The sequence below is a fragment of the Bos grunniens genome, chromosome 23, assembly GCF_055505025.1.
Source record: "Bos grunniens cultivar Pamir isolate PY7600 chromosome 23, Bosgru_T2T1.0, whole genome shotgun sequence".
Lineage (NCBI taxonomy): Eukaryota > Metazoa > Chordata > Mammalia > Artiodactyla > Bovidae > Bos > Bos grunniens.
The window spans coordinates 31912946-31931846 of NC_141187.1; the positions used below are offsets into that span (position 1 = coordinate 31912946).

Here is an 18901-nt window from a genome sequence, read left to right on the forward strand (position 1 = left end):
ACTAAAGATCCTGCATGCTGCAAGAAAATCAGAGATCCGGTGTACTGCAACTAAGACCTGGTGCAGCCAGATAAACGTTTTTTTAAAAAAGCTTCAATGGGAAATTGTGAACACATATAAAAGAAGTGAAAATATAGAAAGAAACCCTCAGCAAGGAAATAGAAAGTCCTAGCAAGTAAATAGAAAATGTAAAAAAAAAATCAAGTGGAAATTTGAGAACTGAAAAATACAGTTATAATATTAAAAGCTCTGTGGGTGGCCTTAACAACAGGATGGAGGCTAGAGAAAATCTGAACTAGAAGACTAAACAACAGGAATAACCCAGTTCTAACAACAGAGAAAATAAGCTGGAGATGGGGAAAAGGAGAAACAGAGGGTAGTAGGCTGAAAAAATAGTCACCCAAAGATACGTTCACTTCCTAATCACCAGAACCTAAAAATATTATGTGGCAGAACAGTGAATATTATTTTATATGGCAAAATAAGTGATTAAGGATCTTGAGAAAAGGAGATTATCCTGAATTATCCAGAAGGGGTCCAGAATGCCATAATAAATATTTTTATGAGAGAGAGGCAGAGGGAAATTAGACACACAGAAAAAGGTGATGTAAAGATGCAGGTAGAGATTGGAGTGGTGTGACCTCAAGCCCCAGCGACACCAAGGGATGACCAGGAGTGGAAGAGACAAGAAATGGGGTCTCTACCTCAGAGTCTCTGGACAGAGCCTTGAGTGTAGACTTCTGGCCCCTAGAATTGTCAGAATAAATTTCTGTTGTTTTAAGCCACAAGTTTGTGGTAATTTGTTATAGAAGCCAAAGGAAACTAGTACAGTGATACAAAGAACTTCAGGGATTTGTGCAACTGTAGAAAGATGTAATGATCATATCAATGAAGTCCCAAAGAGGATGGGGCTTAATAACTACTTAAAATAGTGGCTGAAAAGTTACCAATTTTGGCAAGAGAAGTAAAGCTGCAGATTCAAGAAGGTGATCAAAATGGAAACAGGACAAACCCAAGGAAATCCTTTCAAAACAGCATCACAATTAAACTACCCAAACCCTAAGACAGCGAAAAGATTTTGAAAGCAGCCAGAGAAAAATGACATCTGTAGGAGGAAATTCAAATGACAGTGGATTTCTTACGAGTAATGAGGCCAGAAGAGACTGACATGGTATTTTTAAAGAGCTGAAAGAAAGAAACTATCAAGCCAGAATCCTGTACTTGGTGAAGATATCCTTCAGGAGTGAACAGAAAAATCAAGACGTCCTCACATGAGTAAGATGTAGAATTTGTCACCAGGAAACCTACATTTAAAAAAAATGGCAAAAGGACAATCTCTAAATAGAGAATAATCAGGAAAGAATATGGGTAAATACAGCAAGCTTTCCTACTTCTCCTGATTTTTCTAAATTATGTTTAACTGTTGAAGCAAAAATTGTAATTTTGTCTGCTGTGGTGCTAAATATATTTAGAGGAAATATCTAATTAAGAGAATTATAAGTGGGAAGGGCAAGAGATGTAAAGGAAAGTAAGGTTTCTATACTTCACTCAAATTGGTAAAAAGATGCTACCAATAGAACGTGATAAGTGTGTATATATAACTGGAAACCTAGAGCAACTACTTAAAAAAAAAAAGTGTACAAAAAGATTTACCAAAGATGGTAAAAGTGGAAGCAGTGACAGATTTTATTTTCCTGGGCTCCAAAATCACTACAGATGATTACTGCAGCCACAAAATTAAAAGATGCTTGCCCCTTGGAAGAAACACTGACAAATCTATGCAGCATATTAAGAAGTAGAGACCTCACTTCGCCGACAAAGTTCCGTATGGTTAAAGCTTTGGTTTTTCCACTAGTCATGCACGGATGTGAGAGTTGGACCATAAAGAAGGCTGAGTGCTGAAGAACTGATGCTTTTTAACTGTGGTGTTGGAGAAGACTCTTGAGAGTCCCTCGGACTGCAAGGAGATCAAACCAGTCAATTCTAAATGAAATTCACCCTTAGTATTCCTTGGAAGGACTGGTGCTAAAGCTCCAATACTTTTGCTACCTGATGTGAAGAGATGACTCACTGGAAAAGACCCTGATGCTGGGAAAGATTGAGGGCAGGAGGAGAAGGGAGCGACAGAGAATGAGATGGTTAGATAGCATCACAGACTCAATGGCCATGAGTTTGAGCAAACTCTGGGAGATGGTGGAGGACAGAGGAGCCTATTCGTGATGTCACAGAGTTGGACACTAGTTAGCAACTGAACAACAACAAAATATCAAAAATAGATAAATCAAAATGCAGTTAAAAAAGGAAAAATGACTTCTTGAAGTAACCTACAGGAAGCCAAGAAAAAGAAAATAGAGAAATATGGGAATTCCCTGACAGTTCAGTGGTTAGGACTCCGTGCTTTCACTGCAGAGTGCCTGCAGTGATCAAATCAGGTTTGATTTGGGAGACTAAGATCCTACAAGCTGCACAATTCTGTCAAAAAAGAAAACAAATGAAAAAATAAATATGAAATGGCAAAATTATAGAAGCAGAGAACAGAGTCCTGGTCGCCAGTCATTAATGAGAAGATGGGAATTAGGTGTGTTCATAAAAGGGATTAATGTAGTGATGGAAATGTTCTGTATCTTGACTGTAACAATGCTCTGGTTGTGACTGTACTATAGTTCTGCAAGATATTGCTATTAGTAGAAACTTGGTAAAGAGTAAATGAGATCTCTGCATTCTTTCTTAAAACATATGAATCTACAATTATATTAAAATAAAATTTAACTTTAAAAAGCAAAATATAAGCATAGTGTTTTGTGAGTAGAGAAAGTAACATTGAATTCAAGTTTCAGTGTGCAGAAATCAAGCTTTATTGGAAGAAAAAAGTTAATTCTCAACTAAGAAAACCTATCTTGAGGTCAGTTGGATAGAATTAGATGAATTCTATCTGCAACCTGAATCCCTCTTGCCAGGTAACATAATAAATTCACAGGCTCTGGAGATTAGGTGAGCAGTAGACTTCTTGGTGAGGGTGGAGCAGGTGGTGTCATTATTCTACCTACTGTCAGTAGTCTGCTGTCAGCACCCAACGGTCACTCTATAGCAGTACCTCAAAATACTTCTCGTTCTTTTTATAGCTGCCTCAGTAGTTATGCCACAGTTTATTCAGTCAGTCACTTATTGATGGACATTAGGTTTGTTTCCAGTCTTTTAGCTTGACTATCTAAATAAATAACCTTGTGCATATGTATTTTGTAGATTTGTCAATGTATCTTTTGGATGGATTTCTATTGCAGGAACAAAGAATAAACTTATGTAAGCAATTTTGCTACATTTTATTATTTTTCCAAATAGGGGCTGTACTATTTTGTGTTCCAATTAAGAGTGCATAAGAGCTCCTCTTTCCTCATGAATAGAGTATATTGTCAAACTTCTGAATTTTTTCCAGTCTGATAAAATGACTAATGGTACTTGAGTGTAGATTTTAATTTGTATGTTTATATTTAGAGTGAAGTTGAGCATCTTTACAGACATTTGAGCACTGCTACAATTTCTTATTCTGTCAGCTCTTCATTTCCTTTGTCTATTTTCTCCATTGGGTTATTGGTTCTTTTCTTTTTTTCTCTCTTTTATTTTTAAAAAATATTTCATTTATTTGACTGGGCCAGGTCTTAGTTGAGGGACGTGAGGTCTTTGATCTTTACTTCAGCATGTGAACTCTTAGTTGTGGCATGTGGGGATCTAGTTCAATAACCAGGGATCAAACCCAGGCCCCCTGCATTGGGAGCTCGGTGTCTTAGCCACGGGACCACCAGGGAAGTCCTCAGTTATTTTCTTTTTAGGAAATATTTTAGGAACCCTTTATATATTTGGGATATTAGTCCTTTGTGATATGTTGCAAACATTTTTCCAGTGTATTATTTTTCTTCTGACTTTTCTTTGTGGTATTTTTTGATAACCAATCCATTTTATTTTTAGGCAGATTTACTTATTATTATTTTTTTTTTTATTGCTTTTGGAAATTGAGGCAAGGTTTCCTGTTCCCAGATGTTTGAATTATTACTCATGTTCTTCTAATACATTTATAGGTATATTTTTTACATTTGTTTTTTTGATCCATTTGGAATTTATCCTGATTGTGATATGTGATGGGCGATATTAATGCAATTTTACTTTTGACCAAATGGCTATCAGTTGTCCTAATACAACTTATCTACAAGCCCTTCATTTCCCCCATTGATTCATGATGCCACCATCATTTACTAAATATCCATATGTACCTCGGTCTAGTGCGTGGTGCGTGCATACTTACTCATGTCCAACTCTTTGTGACCCAATGGACTGTAACCAGCCAGACTCCTCTGTCCATGAGATTCTCCAGGCAAGAATCCTGGGGTGTGGTCCGTTTCTGTCTGTTCTTACACAGCATCACACTCAATTGTAGGGACTTTATAACGTGTGGTGATATCTGATTAGTATGTCCCTCACTATTGTTCTTCAGAGGGTATCATGGCTATTCCTATTTTCCCATTTGAACTTTATAATCAATTTGTCTAACTCTAGAACAGTATTTGTTGATACTTTTATTTTAGAAGATTGACTTCTTTGTTGAGTCTTTTGAACCGTCTTTTTAGCATGTGGCTTTCTATTTGTCTAACTATACATTTGGCCTTTCAGGAGGTTTTCCCCATACCGGTTTTGCAATTTTTTCCCTACACTTAGTCCCACTTATTTTCTTTCTTTCTCTTGTTGTTGTTGCTGCTGCTGTTGTTACTATAAATTAGGTATTCTCTTACATTATATCTTGTAACTTTATCACTGGTTATTTGCACATTGGAAAGTACTGCTTTCAGTGTGTTAATTTTATATTTTTGCTGCTGCTGCTAAGTCGCTTCAGTCGTGTCCAACTCTGTGCGACCCCATAGACGGCAGCCCACCAGGATGCCCCATCCCTGGGATTCTCCAGGCAAGAACACTGGAGTGGGTTGCCATTTCCTTCTCCAGTGCATGAAAGTGAAAAGTGAAAGTGAAGTCGCTCAGTGGAGTCGGACTCTTTTTACTAAATTATCTTTTAGTTTTCCCATTGAACTCAATGGGTTTTCAGATGTATACCCATTATCATTAGCGCATAAAAGGGAACTGTAGAAGGTGGAAACGTAAGCAGAAACCGCCAGGTTGACCCTTGAGAAGTGTGTAGAAGAGGTCCCCTCCTGAGTCTGGAAGACCTCAGGAGAAATCCCTTTGAGACATCTTTAATATCAAGGGTGCTGAAACCCAAATAAACGTGAGTGAAAAAGCATAGGATTTACCTAGCTCAGATACGCTCGCCATGCCTCGACCACCCATCAGTTGGGAGGAATGGGGATACTAGCAAGCGGAAGACTAGCAGAAGGCGAAAACTATCGTCAAACTGCGGGCCTGTGAATCCTCCGTAGTCACCTCTCGAGAGTGCACGGGAGAACTACCGAGTAGCAAGCTCACTCTTCCTAGAGTGGCGGCGGAAGTGACCAGATGCTCCGTACTCCTTGGCCGCTTCCGGCCTTTGTGGGTCGCTCTTGGTGGGTTCCGGTTCGGAAGTCGTTAGAGACTTCACCCCCTTGAATCCGGGAGGGAAAATTCTGCTGGCCTCCTGGGGCTGCGGTTGAGCGAGTTTTTGCTGCGAACGCGGCGGGTGGGCTGCTGGCCGTCTTCGGGCCAGGCTGGAGCGGGGCATCCTCTGGTGCTCACTTGCCCAGGTGGGTCCGCGAGAAGCTACTTGAGGCAGAAGCTAGCCCCCAGCCCTCTGAGAAGGGGGGTCACAGCCCGGGATGAGGGGGAGACCCGGCTGTGCGCCTCATACCTCCTGGGCTTGCCTCGCGCTGTGTACCCTTCTTGATTCTGCGCCATCTGACATTTCCGAACACTCGTCGGTCACAGGCGCTGACCCACGTCCTAGGGCCTCTTTTTCAAGCATCCCTTTATATTTAGAATTACAGGTACTAGGGTAGAAGAGGGCCTGAAAAAACAACGTCTCCAGCTTTTTTGCTTGATAAAGAATCAGGAGCAGAGAGATTAAGTCCCTGCGGAAATAAATTCATGTAACTGCAGCTTTTATGACAGTGATTTCCCATTATGCATCATCTGAGTTTTTAAAGAATTTAAAAAGAAACTACTCAATGATGTCTCAGCTTTTTGTTATAATTTGTTTGCTGTAAATGTTTGTTTATTCCATTTAATTCTCCTTTTTTCTATTACTAAGTGGAAATATTTCCTTCTTAGTCTTACTTTTCTTGTCCTGAAAATCCTGAAACAACTTAGCACCTTTTACTTATTCTTTTTCTTTAAATTAGTCTACTGAGTCTTTTTTATCAGAGCATTTCTCTGAGTATAGTAGATTACCCTGGAGGCAGCTTTCGAGGTGCATATTTAAATTCTTAGAATTTGCAATTTTTGTTTATGGTGTAGTTTGGGTTAATGATGATAGCTTCTCCCTCAGTTCCAGCCAGAAAAAAACGACACAGGAGATCTTGCTTGAAGCATTGATAAGCTTTTGTATAGCAATGATGGCATATACTTGGTCTATCCAGGCCATGAAGGACCGGGAAGAACTTTTGGAAGTAAAGATAGAGGAAGAGGAGCTGGAGGAGGAGCATAAATATGCCACTACACAGGATCAGAACCTTCAAAAGAACACCACCCACAGTAGGGAGGTCTTCCGACGGTACTTCAGGCAGTTCTGCTACCAGGAAACATCTGGGCCCCGTGAGGCTTTGAGCCGACTCCGGGAACTTTGCCATCAGTGGCTGAAGCCAGAGACCCACACCAAAGAGCAGATTCTGGAACTACTGGTGCTGGAGCAGTTCCTGACCATCTTGCCTGAGGAGCTCCAAGCCTGGGTCCAGGAACAGCATCCAGAGAGTGGGGAAGAGGTGGTGACTGTGCTGGAGGATTTAGAGAGAGAGTTGGATGAGCCAGGATATCAGGTGAGAACATAGATGTGGTGTCTGAGAAGTGAATTATGGATTTCTAGGCCAGAATGAAGTCTAATACTATTTCACAAAATGTATCCTTGACAAAATTGGTGCATCAGAAAGGGGCCTGAGTGTCACAGACGTTGGTTAATGTAATCCTAACTTATTTATATCTTTTTTGTGGAAGGATTGTGTATTTCTTTATTAAGCTGCAAAATTCTGTTTGGTGAAATGCTGTCCAGAAACAGACTTGTAGTACAGAGAAAATGTTAGATGATTAAAGGGTGGGCAGCAGCCTCTTGAAAGGGACATCGTTTCTGTACAACACAAGTGATTAAGAAATAAGGTTTTGCAGATATATCCTCTGCCTTGTCTCCATTAAAGGATTAAAAGATTGAGAAATCAAAGTCACCATCTCAGGAATGAGATGCAGGAGCAGAGTGGAAAGTTAGGGGGGATGGGCATGGAAGGGACCCATGTTTCTTTGAGTGGTTAAAAGCCCAGTTGAGTTGAAAAGGTGAGATGTCAGTAGAAGAGTTGAAAACAGAGACTGGAGGACCTTGAATATCAACCTCTGGAGTTTAGATTTCATTCTGTAGGACAGAAGCTCCTAATCTGTTCTCTCTGAGTCTAAGTGAGTTTTACTAAAACCAAGATAGAAAAAAAAAAAAAAGAGGCAAATTATGTTGAACCATTTTGTTTTGTTTTAACATTGATAAAGACAGTGCTTTTCAACCAGTACCTCAAAGGGCATTTGGCAATGTCGTGGGACATTTTTCAGTACCTCAAAGAGCATTTGGCAGTGTCTTGGGGCATTTTTGGTTGTCCTAACATTGAGAGGTATCACTGGCATCTAGTGGCTGAAGGATACTGCTAGATAATCACAGTGCTAATGAAACGAAAGTATAATCTAGCATCGAAGTACAAAGCCTGAAGAGGGAAGGACCATGTGGCAAAAAGGTCTAAGTTGAAAATAGGATCATGAAAGTGTGACTGCAAAGGAAGAGGCATATCTTAGGTAAGAATTCAGTAAGTTCAGTTCAGTCACTCAGTCGTGTCTGACTCTTTGCGACCCCATGAATCTCAGCATGCCAGGCCTCCCTGTCCATCACCAATTCCCGGAGTTCACTCAGACTCACATCCATCGAGTCAGTGATGCCATCCAGCCATCTCATCCTCTGTCGTCCCCTTCTCCTCCTGCCCCCAATCCCTCCCAGCATCAGAGTCTTTTCCAATGAGTCAACTCTTTGCATGAGGTGGCCAAAGTACTGGAGTTTCAGCTTTAGCATCATTCCTTCCAATGAAATTGCAGGGCTGATCTCCTTCAGAATGGACTGGTTGGATCTCCTTGCAGTCCAAGGGACTCTCAAGAGTCTTCTCCAACACCACAGTTCAAAAGCATCAATTCTTCGGCGCTCAGCCTTCTTCACAGTCCAACTCTCACATCCATACATGACCACAGGAAAAACGATAGCCTTGACTAGACGAACCTTTGTTGGCAAAGTAATGTCTCTGCTTTTGAATATGCTATCTAGGTTGGTCATAACTTTTCTTCCAAGGAGTGTCTTTTAATTTCATGGCTGCAGTCACCATCCGCAGTGATTTTGGAGCCCAAAAAAACAAAGTCTGACACTGTTTCCACTGTTTTCCCATGTATTTCCCATGAAGTGATGGGACCGGATGCCATGATCTTTGTTTTCTGAATGTTGAGCTTTAAGCCAACTTTTTCACTCTCCACTTTCACTTTCATCAAGAGGCTTTTGAGTTCCTCTTCACTTTCTGCCATAAGAGTGGTGTCATCTGCATATCTGAGGTTATTGATATTTCTCCCGGAAATCTTGATTCCAGCTTGTGCTTCTTCCAGTCCAGCGTTTCTCATGATGTACTCTGAATGGAAGTTAAATAAGCAGGGTGATAATATACAGCTTGACGTACTCCTTTTCCTATTTGGAACCAGTCTGTTGTTCCATGTCCAGTTCTAACTCTTGCTTCCTGACCTGCATACAGATTTCTCAAGAGGCAGATCAGGTGGTCTGGTATTCTCATCTCTCTCAGAATTTTCCACAGTTTATTGTGATCCACACAGTCAAAGGCTTTGGCATAGTTAATAAAGCAGAAATAGATGTTTTTCTGGAACTCTCTTGCTTTTTCCATGATCCAGAGGATGTTGGCAATTTGATCTCTGGTTCCTCTGCCTTTTCTAAAACCAGCTTGAACATCAGGAAGTTCACAGTTCACATATTGCTGAAGCCTTGCTTGGAGAATTTTGAGCATTACTTTACTAGCATGTGAGATGAGTGCAATTGTGCGGTAGTTTGAGCATTCTTTGGCATTGCCTTTCTTTGGGATTGGAATGAAAACGGACCTTTTCCAGTCCTGTGGCCACTACTGAGTTTTCCAAATTTGCTGGCATATTGGGTGCAGCACTTTCAAAGCATCATCTTTCAGGATTTTAAATAGCTCTACTGGAATTCCATCACCTCCACTAGCTTTGTTCGTAATGATGCTTTCTAAGGCCCACTTGACTTCGCATTCCAGGATGTCTGGCTCTAGATGAATGATCACACCATCGTGATTATCTTGGTCATGAAGCTCTTTTTTGTACAGTTCTTCTGTGTATTCTTGCCACCTCTTCTTAATATCTTCTGCTTCTGTTAGGTCCATACCATTTCTGTCCTTCATCGAGCCCATCTTTGCATGAAATTAATTGAAAATTATACAGATGGAGGTATAAAGAAGGAAGAAAGAATGGAGAACTCTATTCAGCAGTCTATTCTAGGCTAAGCACTAGGGATTTTCAAGCTTGAAAGACTAGTATAACGGAAACACTCCTGAGTTCAAGATCGTAGGGGAAAGTGAATTGGTACTCTTGCCTGGAAAATCCCATGGATGGAGGAGCCTGGTAGGCTCCAGTCCATGGGGTTGCTAAGAGTCGGGCACGACTGAGTGACTTCACTTTCACTTTTCACTTTCATGCATTGGAGAAGGAAATGGCAACCCACTCCGTTGTTCTTGCCTGGAGAATCTCAGGGACAGGGGAGCCTGGTGGGCTGCCATCTATGGGTCGCACAGAGTTGGACACGGCTGAAGCGACTTAGCAGCAGTAGCAGCATCATTCAGCAGATATTTATTGGCCATCTGTTGTTTACTAGGCACTGGGAATGCACCAGTGAAAAAGGTGTAGAGGGTTGCTGCTCTTTTTTCTTGGCCACACCATGTGGCATGCAGGTCTTAGTTCCTTCACCAGGGGTTAAACCTGTGCCCCCTGCATTGAGAGCAGAGTCTTAGCCATTGGACCACCAGGGAAGCCCCAGTCTGACGTTTAATTCCAATTTAAAGTTTTTAATTTTAACATAATCACTCTAGCTTCTATGTTGCGAAAGTTCTACACTGGGCCTGGGGGTGGGGAAGGAGAACATAGGGAACAAAGTTAGAAGCAGGGAAACCAGTTGAGGAGGCTATAGCTATAAGCAGTAATCCAGGCAAGAGATGCTGGTGCCTGACTAGAATAATAGCATTGGAAGTGGCAAAATGTAATTGGATTCTGATACATTTTGAGGATAGAGCTTGAGAGGATTTGTGTTTATATAGGTTGCAGGATATGAGAGAAAGTGAGTTAAAGATTATTCCAAGGTTTTTGGTTCGTACATCAGGTAAAATGAATTTGTCATTCACTGAGATAGTAAAGATTGAGAGAGACATAGGTTTGGAGTAAAGGGACGGGAATCAAAAGCTAGGTTTTAGATGTGTTAATTTTGAGATTCTCATTAAATCCAAGTAGAAAGTTTGAGCAAGCAACTAGATATAAAGAGTTGGGATTCAGTGGGGGTGGGCAGTGGAAATCTGTTCTAGAAATACAAAATTGGGACTTGCCGGAATATGAATGGTATTTAAAGCCATGAGACAAAAAGAGCATCAGGGGAGTAACCAGATTGGAAACTGGAGAGTGGCCAGGGAGGTAGGAAGAGAACCAAAAGAAAGAATGGGATTCTTAGGCGTAGGCGGAAGTAACTTGGTTTTAGTCATGAAGAATTTGTATTGCCAACCAGTCCTTTCCTTTGAGGCTTGCTGTGGGTAGCTAGTGGTTTATGAGGCCTAGTCAAAGATCCAAGGACAGAAGGCACAGTTCACTGTACTGGGCTTTTTTTGCTCTCTTCTCCCCCCAATTTGAGGGCTTCTCAGGTGGTGCTGGTGGTAAAGAATCTGCCTGCAGTACAAGAGATTCAGGAGACGTGTGTTCAGTCCCTGGTTTGGGAAGATCTCCTAGGGGAGGAAATGGCAACCAGCTCCAGTATTCTTGTCTGGAAGATACCATGGACACGGGAGCCTCTGGACTATATTCCATGGTGCCGCAAAGAGTTGAACAGGACTGAGTGACTGAGCACACACACCCCAAAATTTGAAGTATCAAAACATCTTTTTCTGTACATTTGAGATAGTATTCTGCTGATTTTGGCTCTTATTCTGAGGGAAAGATTACAAAATGAAACTGTCAGAGAAATAGTGTCAGTGTATGGTAATTTTTTATTTACAAACTTTAGCCATTGAAGGGTATGTGTGTGTGTGTGTTAGTTGCTCGGTCATGTCTGACACATTGTGACCCCATGGACTATAGCCAGGCTCCTCTGTCCATGAGATTTTCCAGGCAAGAATATTGGAATGGGTTGCCATTCCCTTCTCCATAGAATCTTCCTGATTTAGGGATTGAACCCAGGTCTCCTGCATTGCAGGTAGATTCTTTACAGTCTGAGCCACTAGGCAAGCTATTGAAGAGGGATGGGGAAGTAATTTGAGGGCCTATCACATGCCTATGTGAGGTGCTTTACATGCATGTCATATAATCTCAGATGTCATATAATCTCAGAATGATTCCTAGCCTAAGGTGACAGAGCTATCGATACTAAACTAAGAAACAGAGTAAGTAATTAGATTCCGATTCCTGTTTTTATACTACCATGCTGGGGAAACCTTTTTTTCTTTTTTTTAAGTGCAAGAGGCAATGGGCCCAATGGAGGAAAGGAAGCTACAGAGTGGTTGAAATTGCTGAGTAAATGAGTTAATTGAAGGAGCAAGGGTCAAAGGGAAGCAGAAAGGGATGACATTGAAGGCAAAAGTAGAGATACAAGCCTTGAAAAAGAAAAGACTTCTTCCTCTAAGATAGAAGGAAAGGAGAAGAGTAAGAGAGTGGAGATAGGTAAAGTGAAGGAGAGAGGATTTTTTTGAGATGGTCCTGATCTTGGAGAAAGAAAGAAGGGGGATGGGGACCTCAGAAGAGCATTGTCTATTAGGAATATGAGAGATTTCTCTTTTTCCTTTCCTCTTTCCTTCTTATACCCTCTTTCTTTTCTTTCTCTTTCTCCTTTGTTCCCTTCTTTCTTTGTCATTTCTTTCATTATTTCCCTTTACTTTTACCCCTTCCTTTCCTTCTTTCTCACGTCTGTCTTATTTCCCCATAAATTCCTTTCCACTTCTTTCTGCCTCTGCCTCTTTTTACCTTCTTTTCCCTCTCTTTGTCACTTCTCTATTTCTTTGAGCATAGACAAAAATGTAAAAGTGGTACATTTAATATACTTTAACTGTCAAGATAGGGGAAGTTACTTCCAACTGGGGAAGGGAAGGTTTCCCAGAAGAGGTGACATTTGTATTGGCCTTGAGTAGGATTATGGCAGGCTGTTATGTGGAAAGAAGTTTATTTCAAGTTTCAGAGAGCTGGGTGCCAGTGCCCTGGATAGTATATTCTTATTTAATGTTACCAGAGCAAGGTTCTAAGCTATATCTCATTTACCTCAGGTCTCAGTCCGCAGTGAGGAACAAGAATTACAGGAGATCATACCTCTAAGAACAGAACAAGAACCCAGAATATGCCTTCAGTCTGTGCAAGCCCAGCCAAAGTGTGAATCTGCAGAACTTGAAGCCCAACAGAAGCAAGGTAAAGAAGGAAGACCCATCTTGGGAGGAAGGGGAAGATGGGGGCCAACGTAGGACCCTGGGACTCTTTTGTACTTTGTGCTGTTTGTGAGCATGGAAGTCAGGAAGGTCTCTCAAGAACTCTGATGGCTCATGCATAGACCGGAGGCAGCCTGGTTTATCACTCTGAAACTTTTTTTCTCTTTATGTTACTATTTTCTGAATCCTGACTGTATTTTATTTGAAAACACTTGGTTTAGTCCTTCTGATAGTTATTTTCCTCTATACTGACTTCCTTCCTATGTATAGCCTTTATCCTACCAGACAGTACCACTGTCTTGCAATTTATTCTGTGTCCTTCAGTAAATAAACCTTTGCCCCATGATCTCTTCAGCTAACTTTCAGATGGTTCAGGGAAAAATACATATATGTATATATATGTATTATATATATACATATATGTATATACATATATAATATATATATACACACATACATATATTACTCTTGTAAAGAGAAAGAGTAATAAAGCAGATGTGGCAAAATGTTCAAAGTGGGTGAAGGGGTGAAAGAATGTACCTTCCTTATTTCCAGTTTCTCTGTTTTTTCACTTACTTTCTAAAAACAGGTGAAAATCCACATTGTTGAAAAAAGTAATAACCTTAAGTTACCCAGTGAAAAGTTTGCCTGCCACTCAATTACCCTAGCCATTTGGTCTCCTTACCTCTATTTTGAAATAGGTTGTCACTGTTACTAGTTTCTTGTGTGTCCTAGAGATTTTTAACCATATATGTATATTTCTCATATTCTAATATATTTTCCTCTCTTTATCACTAAGATTATAGAACCTTGCATTTTTTATTTCTTAACAGCTGCTAAATATTAAAATATATCACTATATCAGGCTCCCCAGGTGGCTCAGTGATAAAGAATCCACCTACCAATGCAGGAGACAAGGGTTCATTCCTTGGGACGGGAAGATCCCTTGGAGAAGGAAATGGCAACCCACTCTAGTATTCTTGTTTGAGAGATCCCACGGGCAGAGAAGCCTGGTGAGCTACAGTCCATGGGGTCACAAAAGAGTTGGACAGGACTTAGTGACTAAACAACAACAATATGGCTATATCATGCAATTAACTTAGTCTTCTCCTGCTAATAACATTTAAGTTGGCCCCACTCTTTTACTATAACAAATAGTGCTGTGATAAATAACCATATGTGTGCATATATCTGTAGCATAAATTCCTTCTAGGTGGAATTACTAGGTCAAAGGTTATATATATATTTGTAATTTTGATATATATTGTCAAATTGCCCTCTAATAAAGCTTGGATCAATTTACACTCTTACTGGCAATGTTTGATTTTCATGTTGTGAGCACAGTGTTACATCAAGCTTTTGGCAAATCCAATAGGTGAAAATTATATTCAATATTGTTTAAATCTACTTTTCCCTTATTGTGAGGGGGAGCATCTTTTCTTGTGTTTAAGAGCTGTTCTATTTCCTTTCATGGAAGCCATCAGTTTTTTTCTTTGCCCAGTTTTCTATTTGGTTACTGGTCTTTTTCTTAACAGTTTTTGGAGTGCTTGAGTTTATTAGTTCTGTATTCTAGTGCCATTTTATAGTCATGCGAGATCTCTAAGTTCTTCTGTAATTTTTCATTTGAATAATTTTATGTTGCCTAATGAAAGTTGCCTTTTTCAACCATAAGAAACTAATGAGTATGATCCATTTTTAATTTCAGATATTGAGACTGGAAATGAGTATAGGAATTTAAAGCAAGAAGTTTCTCCAGAAATGAAACCATATGGGAATATAGCTAGCAAATTTGAAAATGAAATGTCTCAACCAGCTAGGTATGAAAAAACATATGAACCTGAAGAAAAAACAGGAGAGTCTTCTGAATATTCAAGGGAGGATAAAGAACCTACATGTGATGAAAATGGAGTAAGTTTGACTGAGAACTTAGATCTTTCTGAACACCAGAGAATTTGTCCAGGAGAAAAGCCTTATGTATGTGATGTCTGTGGAAGAGCTTTTAGTCAACACTCACGTTTTGTAGAACATCAGAGGATCCATACTGGAGACAGGCCCTACAAATGCAAAGAATGTGGAAAAACTTTCCGTGGGAGAACTGTGCTTATTCGACACAAAATAATACACACAGGAGAGAAACCCTATAAATGTAATGAGTGTGGCAAAGCCTTTGCCCAGTGGTCAGCTCTTAATCAACATCAGAGACTTCACACAGGAGAGAAACACTACCACTGTAATGAATGTGGCAAAGCCTTTAGCCAGAAAGCAGGCCTCTTTCACCATCTCAAAATTCACACAAGAGATAAACCTTATCATTGTACTCAGTGTAATAAAAGTTTTAGTCGGCGTTCAATTCTTACCCAACATCAAGGAGTTCATACTGGGGCAAAGCCCTATGAGTGCAGTGAGTGTGGAAAAGCCTTTGTTTATAACTCCTCCCTTGTTTCCCATCAGGAGATCCACCACAAAGAAAAATGCTATCAGTGTAAGGAATGTGGGAAGTCCTTCAGTCAGAGCGGCCTTACTCAGCATCAGAGAATCCACAATGGAGAGAAACCCTACAAATGTGATGTATGTGGAAAAGCCTTTATTCAGAGGACAAGTCTTATAGAACATCAACGAATTCACACTGGAGAGAGACCCTATCAATGTGATAAGTGTGGGAAGGCTTTCACTCAAAGATCAGTCCTCAAGGAACATCAGAAAGTGCACACTGGAGAGAGGCCCTATAAATGCAATGAGTGTGGGAATGCCTTCCGAGGAATCACGAGCCTCATTCAGCATCAGAGAATCCACACTGGGGAGAAACCCTACCAATGTGACGAATGCGGCAAAGCCTTCAGACAGAGGTCAGATCTTAGTAAACACCAGAGAATTCATAACAGAGGTGATCCCTATACATGTAAAGTGCGTGGGGAGTCATTTACACAGAACTCAGCTCTTATTCAACATCAGACTACCCACAAAGCAGAAAAATCTGGTTCTGTGTGATAACTGCAGGGAAACTATCTCACAGAATTCAGGCTAAGGAGAAATACAAGCTATGAGATGATCAGGACAAAAGGTTAGTCACTATAGCTATACGGAAACCTTGGATATTTCATAAAAAATTCACTGTGTGCTCCTTTTCTCAAAAGAGTTTACAACCTAGTTTCGAAGATAATAGGTCCACCTATTTAGTTAAGGCCACAGGACAGTAGAATTGATGCTCAAATATTATAGAATTAAAGTGGCACTTGACAAGCAGTAAGTGCTATAAATTCTGAAGGAGAGATCACTGGTGTCTGAAGTAGTCAGGAAAGATTTTAAAGATAAAGGTTTGATGGGGATATTTGGAAGGCAAAAGGGAGAAAACATTTAGAATAGAACAAATTAATCAGAGTGCCTGTGGTTTGCAAGCATCAGTGACAAAACAAGCCAACCTAAAGAAAGTTCATGCAGTTGGGCAGCTGATGGTATTGTGTTGGAAACACAACAAGGGCAGACGCTGGGAGGTCAGAATGCCAGTAATTTCACCGAATATTTTGACACTTAAAGAATTTTTCTCATTTAATTTCTAAAATGTTTCTATAAATTAAAATGATTCTCCACTGTAAAAATGAGGATATTCTTGCTTATGGAGATGATGACACAGCTACAGTATTACACAAAGGAAGAGACCAGAGGCTCAAGTGCAGGTCATTACAGTTTTTAAGTTCTGTTCATTACAGGAGTGATTCCTCAACATCAGTGAACATCAGAATCACCTTGGTGCTTGTTGAACATACCTGAGTCCCACTTGCAGATACTGTGCTTCATTAGGTCTGAGATGGGGATTGAGAATCTTCATTTCTGTAGCTCCATAGTCACTTGATGTGCTATACGATTTGAGAAACATTGCATTGAATCACAGTTGCCAGTGAAGTGAGGAAGCATGAATACAGGCCACTGCAGATTTTTAGCATGAGGAAAGCCCTTCAGGGGACATGTGCCAGCAGCTCTTTACAATGAACAGGGAATTAGACCACCATCATGCCTAAAAATTAGGGTTTCACAATGGCCTTTCTAGCCCTTCAAATTTAAATGTTTCAAAACAGACCCACCTACATTCCAAGGCTCCATGGGGTCTTCTGAGTGCATGCTTTGTGTGTGTGTGTGTGTGTGTGTGTGTGTGTTAGGGGAGGGATGCTGGTGTTCTCTGTTTTATACTTCTCTTTTTTCCCACCTCTGTGTTATGAATTCTTTTACAATTTTTTGACTTGTATACTTTCTTGAGCGTATTAAAAGAGCCAAAGATTAGTGATTCTTTCCTTCAGGCTTCAGGAAAAAAATTAACTGAAAACTGGTTGACATTTCTCCTATATTACTGAGTAAATTCTGTTTTTGATGAGAATCTATGATGATTACTGTACTAGGTAGCAGGCAAGTCACAGAAGTACATATAGCTCCTTGTCTGTTTATCTCTTTACAGAAATCATATTTAGTCTCTGCTGAGATGTTCATTTATTTCTTTTCCTTTCTGCCTTGCCACAGCAAACTCCACAGTTCGTTCCTAGGACTACGTTCCCACCCCACCCCACCCAACTTCAGTCCCCTCATCTCTCACTTCTAGCTGGTCAGTGGGTTTGAAGTGGTGAGATAGTGACAGAAGAGGTAGAGGAGAAAAAAGAAGGGTAATTCACCACTCTTTAACTAGTCCCAACAACCTTTCTGCCCAGCCCTGTCTTTATCCACCTCCCCCTTCTGTAAAAGACTCTACCCCCATTTCCCTAGTGCCCCTATCTCCTGTCCCTCTATCCATAATCCCTGTATAATACATAAGAATATCATCATTGGATTTGAACCAGAAAAGTCCCTAGTCCTATAGAAATATATATGTTCCTAGCTTTCTAAATTGTAATTGTGAACACATTTTCTCTTAAAAATGATAATAGTACTTTAGGCATATAAAGTGTCATACTGGTTTTTGTGATTAGAATTTACAATGATTGTGGGAAAACTTTCTGGGTTCACAACATAGGAAAGCAAATTAACATTTGGAAAACAATTCATTCACAAGTGGACTGTTTATTTAATAATAAGACCAACATTGGAATTGTGCACCTAGGCACTGAGGCAGCTAGGATTGAAAACCTAATTTTTTATGTCTAGGAAACAAGGATCCTAGAACTAAGCCTGAAGGCCCTAGCTGTAAGTATTGATGCGTGCTAAATTGCCTCAGTTGTGTCCAGCTCTTTGCAACACTATAGACTAGCCTGCTCCTCCTCTGGGATTCTCCAGGCAAGAATACTGGAGTGGGCTGCCATGCCCTCCTCCAGGGGATCTTCCTGACCCAGGAATCAAACCCACATCTCATATGTCTCCTGCATTGGCAGGCGGGTTCTTTATCACTAGCACCATCTCTTTCAGAATTTTCCACAGTTTATTGTGATCCACACAGTCAAAGGCTTTGGCATAGTCAATAAAGCAGAAATAGATGTTTTTCTGGAGCTCTCTTGCTTTTTCCATGATCCAGAGGATGTTGGCAATTTGATCTCTGGTTCCTCTGCCTTTTCTAAAACCAGCTTGAACATCTGGAAGTTCACGGTTCACATATTGCTGACACCTGGCTGTATATTGTCACCCTGCTTATTTAACTTATATGCAGAGTATATCCTGAGAAACGCTGGGCTGGAGGAAACACAAGCTGGAATCAAGATTGCCGGGAGAAATATCAATAACCTCAGATATGCAGATAACACCACCCTCATGGCAGAAAGTAAAGAAGAACTAAAGAGCTTCTTGATGAAAGTGAAAGAGGAGAGTGGAAAGTTGGCTTAAAGCTCAACATTCAGAAAACTAAGATCATGGCATCTGGTCCCATCACTTCATGGCAAATAGATGGGGAAACAGTGTCAGACTTTATTTTGGGGGGCTTTAAAATCACTACAGATGGTAATTGCAGCCATGAAATTAAAAGACACTTACTCCTTGGAAGGAAAGTTATGACCAACCTAGATGGCATCTTAAAAAGCAGAGACATTAAAGCAGGGACCTTTGCCAAC

General features: G+C 40.4%; 1 protein-coding gene across 50 annotated transcripts in view; it reads left to right on the plus strand.

Annotated features, from left to right (window-relative positions):
* The window catches only part of ZSCAN12 (zinc finger and SCAN domain containing 12), a 48182-nt gene that overhangs the window by 19764 nt on the left and 9517 nt on the right, over positions 1-18901 (plus strand). For 9 of the 50 annotated variants that reach the window (XR_015152223.1, XR_015152224.1, XR_015152225.1 and 6 more), the window contains exons 2-4: positions 6552-6947; positions 12726-12864; positions 14587-15727. Coding sequence is in view for 13 of the 50 variants with exons in the window: in XM_086369734.1 (XP_086225860.1) it covers positions 6552-6947; positions 12726-12864; positions 14587-15727 (1676 nt within the window). In the remaining 37 variants the exon portion in view is untranslated. Of the gene's footprint in view, positions 1-5494; positions 5721-6460; positions 6948-12725; positions 12865-14586; positions 17157-18901 lie in introns of those variants that run through there. The other 41 variants (XR_015152241.1, XR_015152242.1, XR_015152243.1 and 38 more) reach the window with 23 other exon arrangements.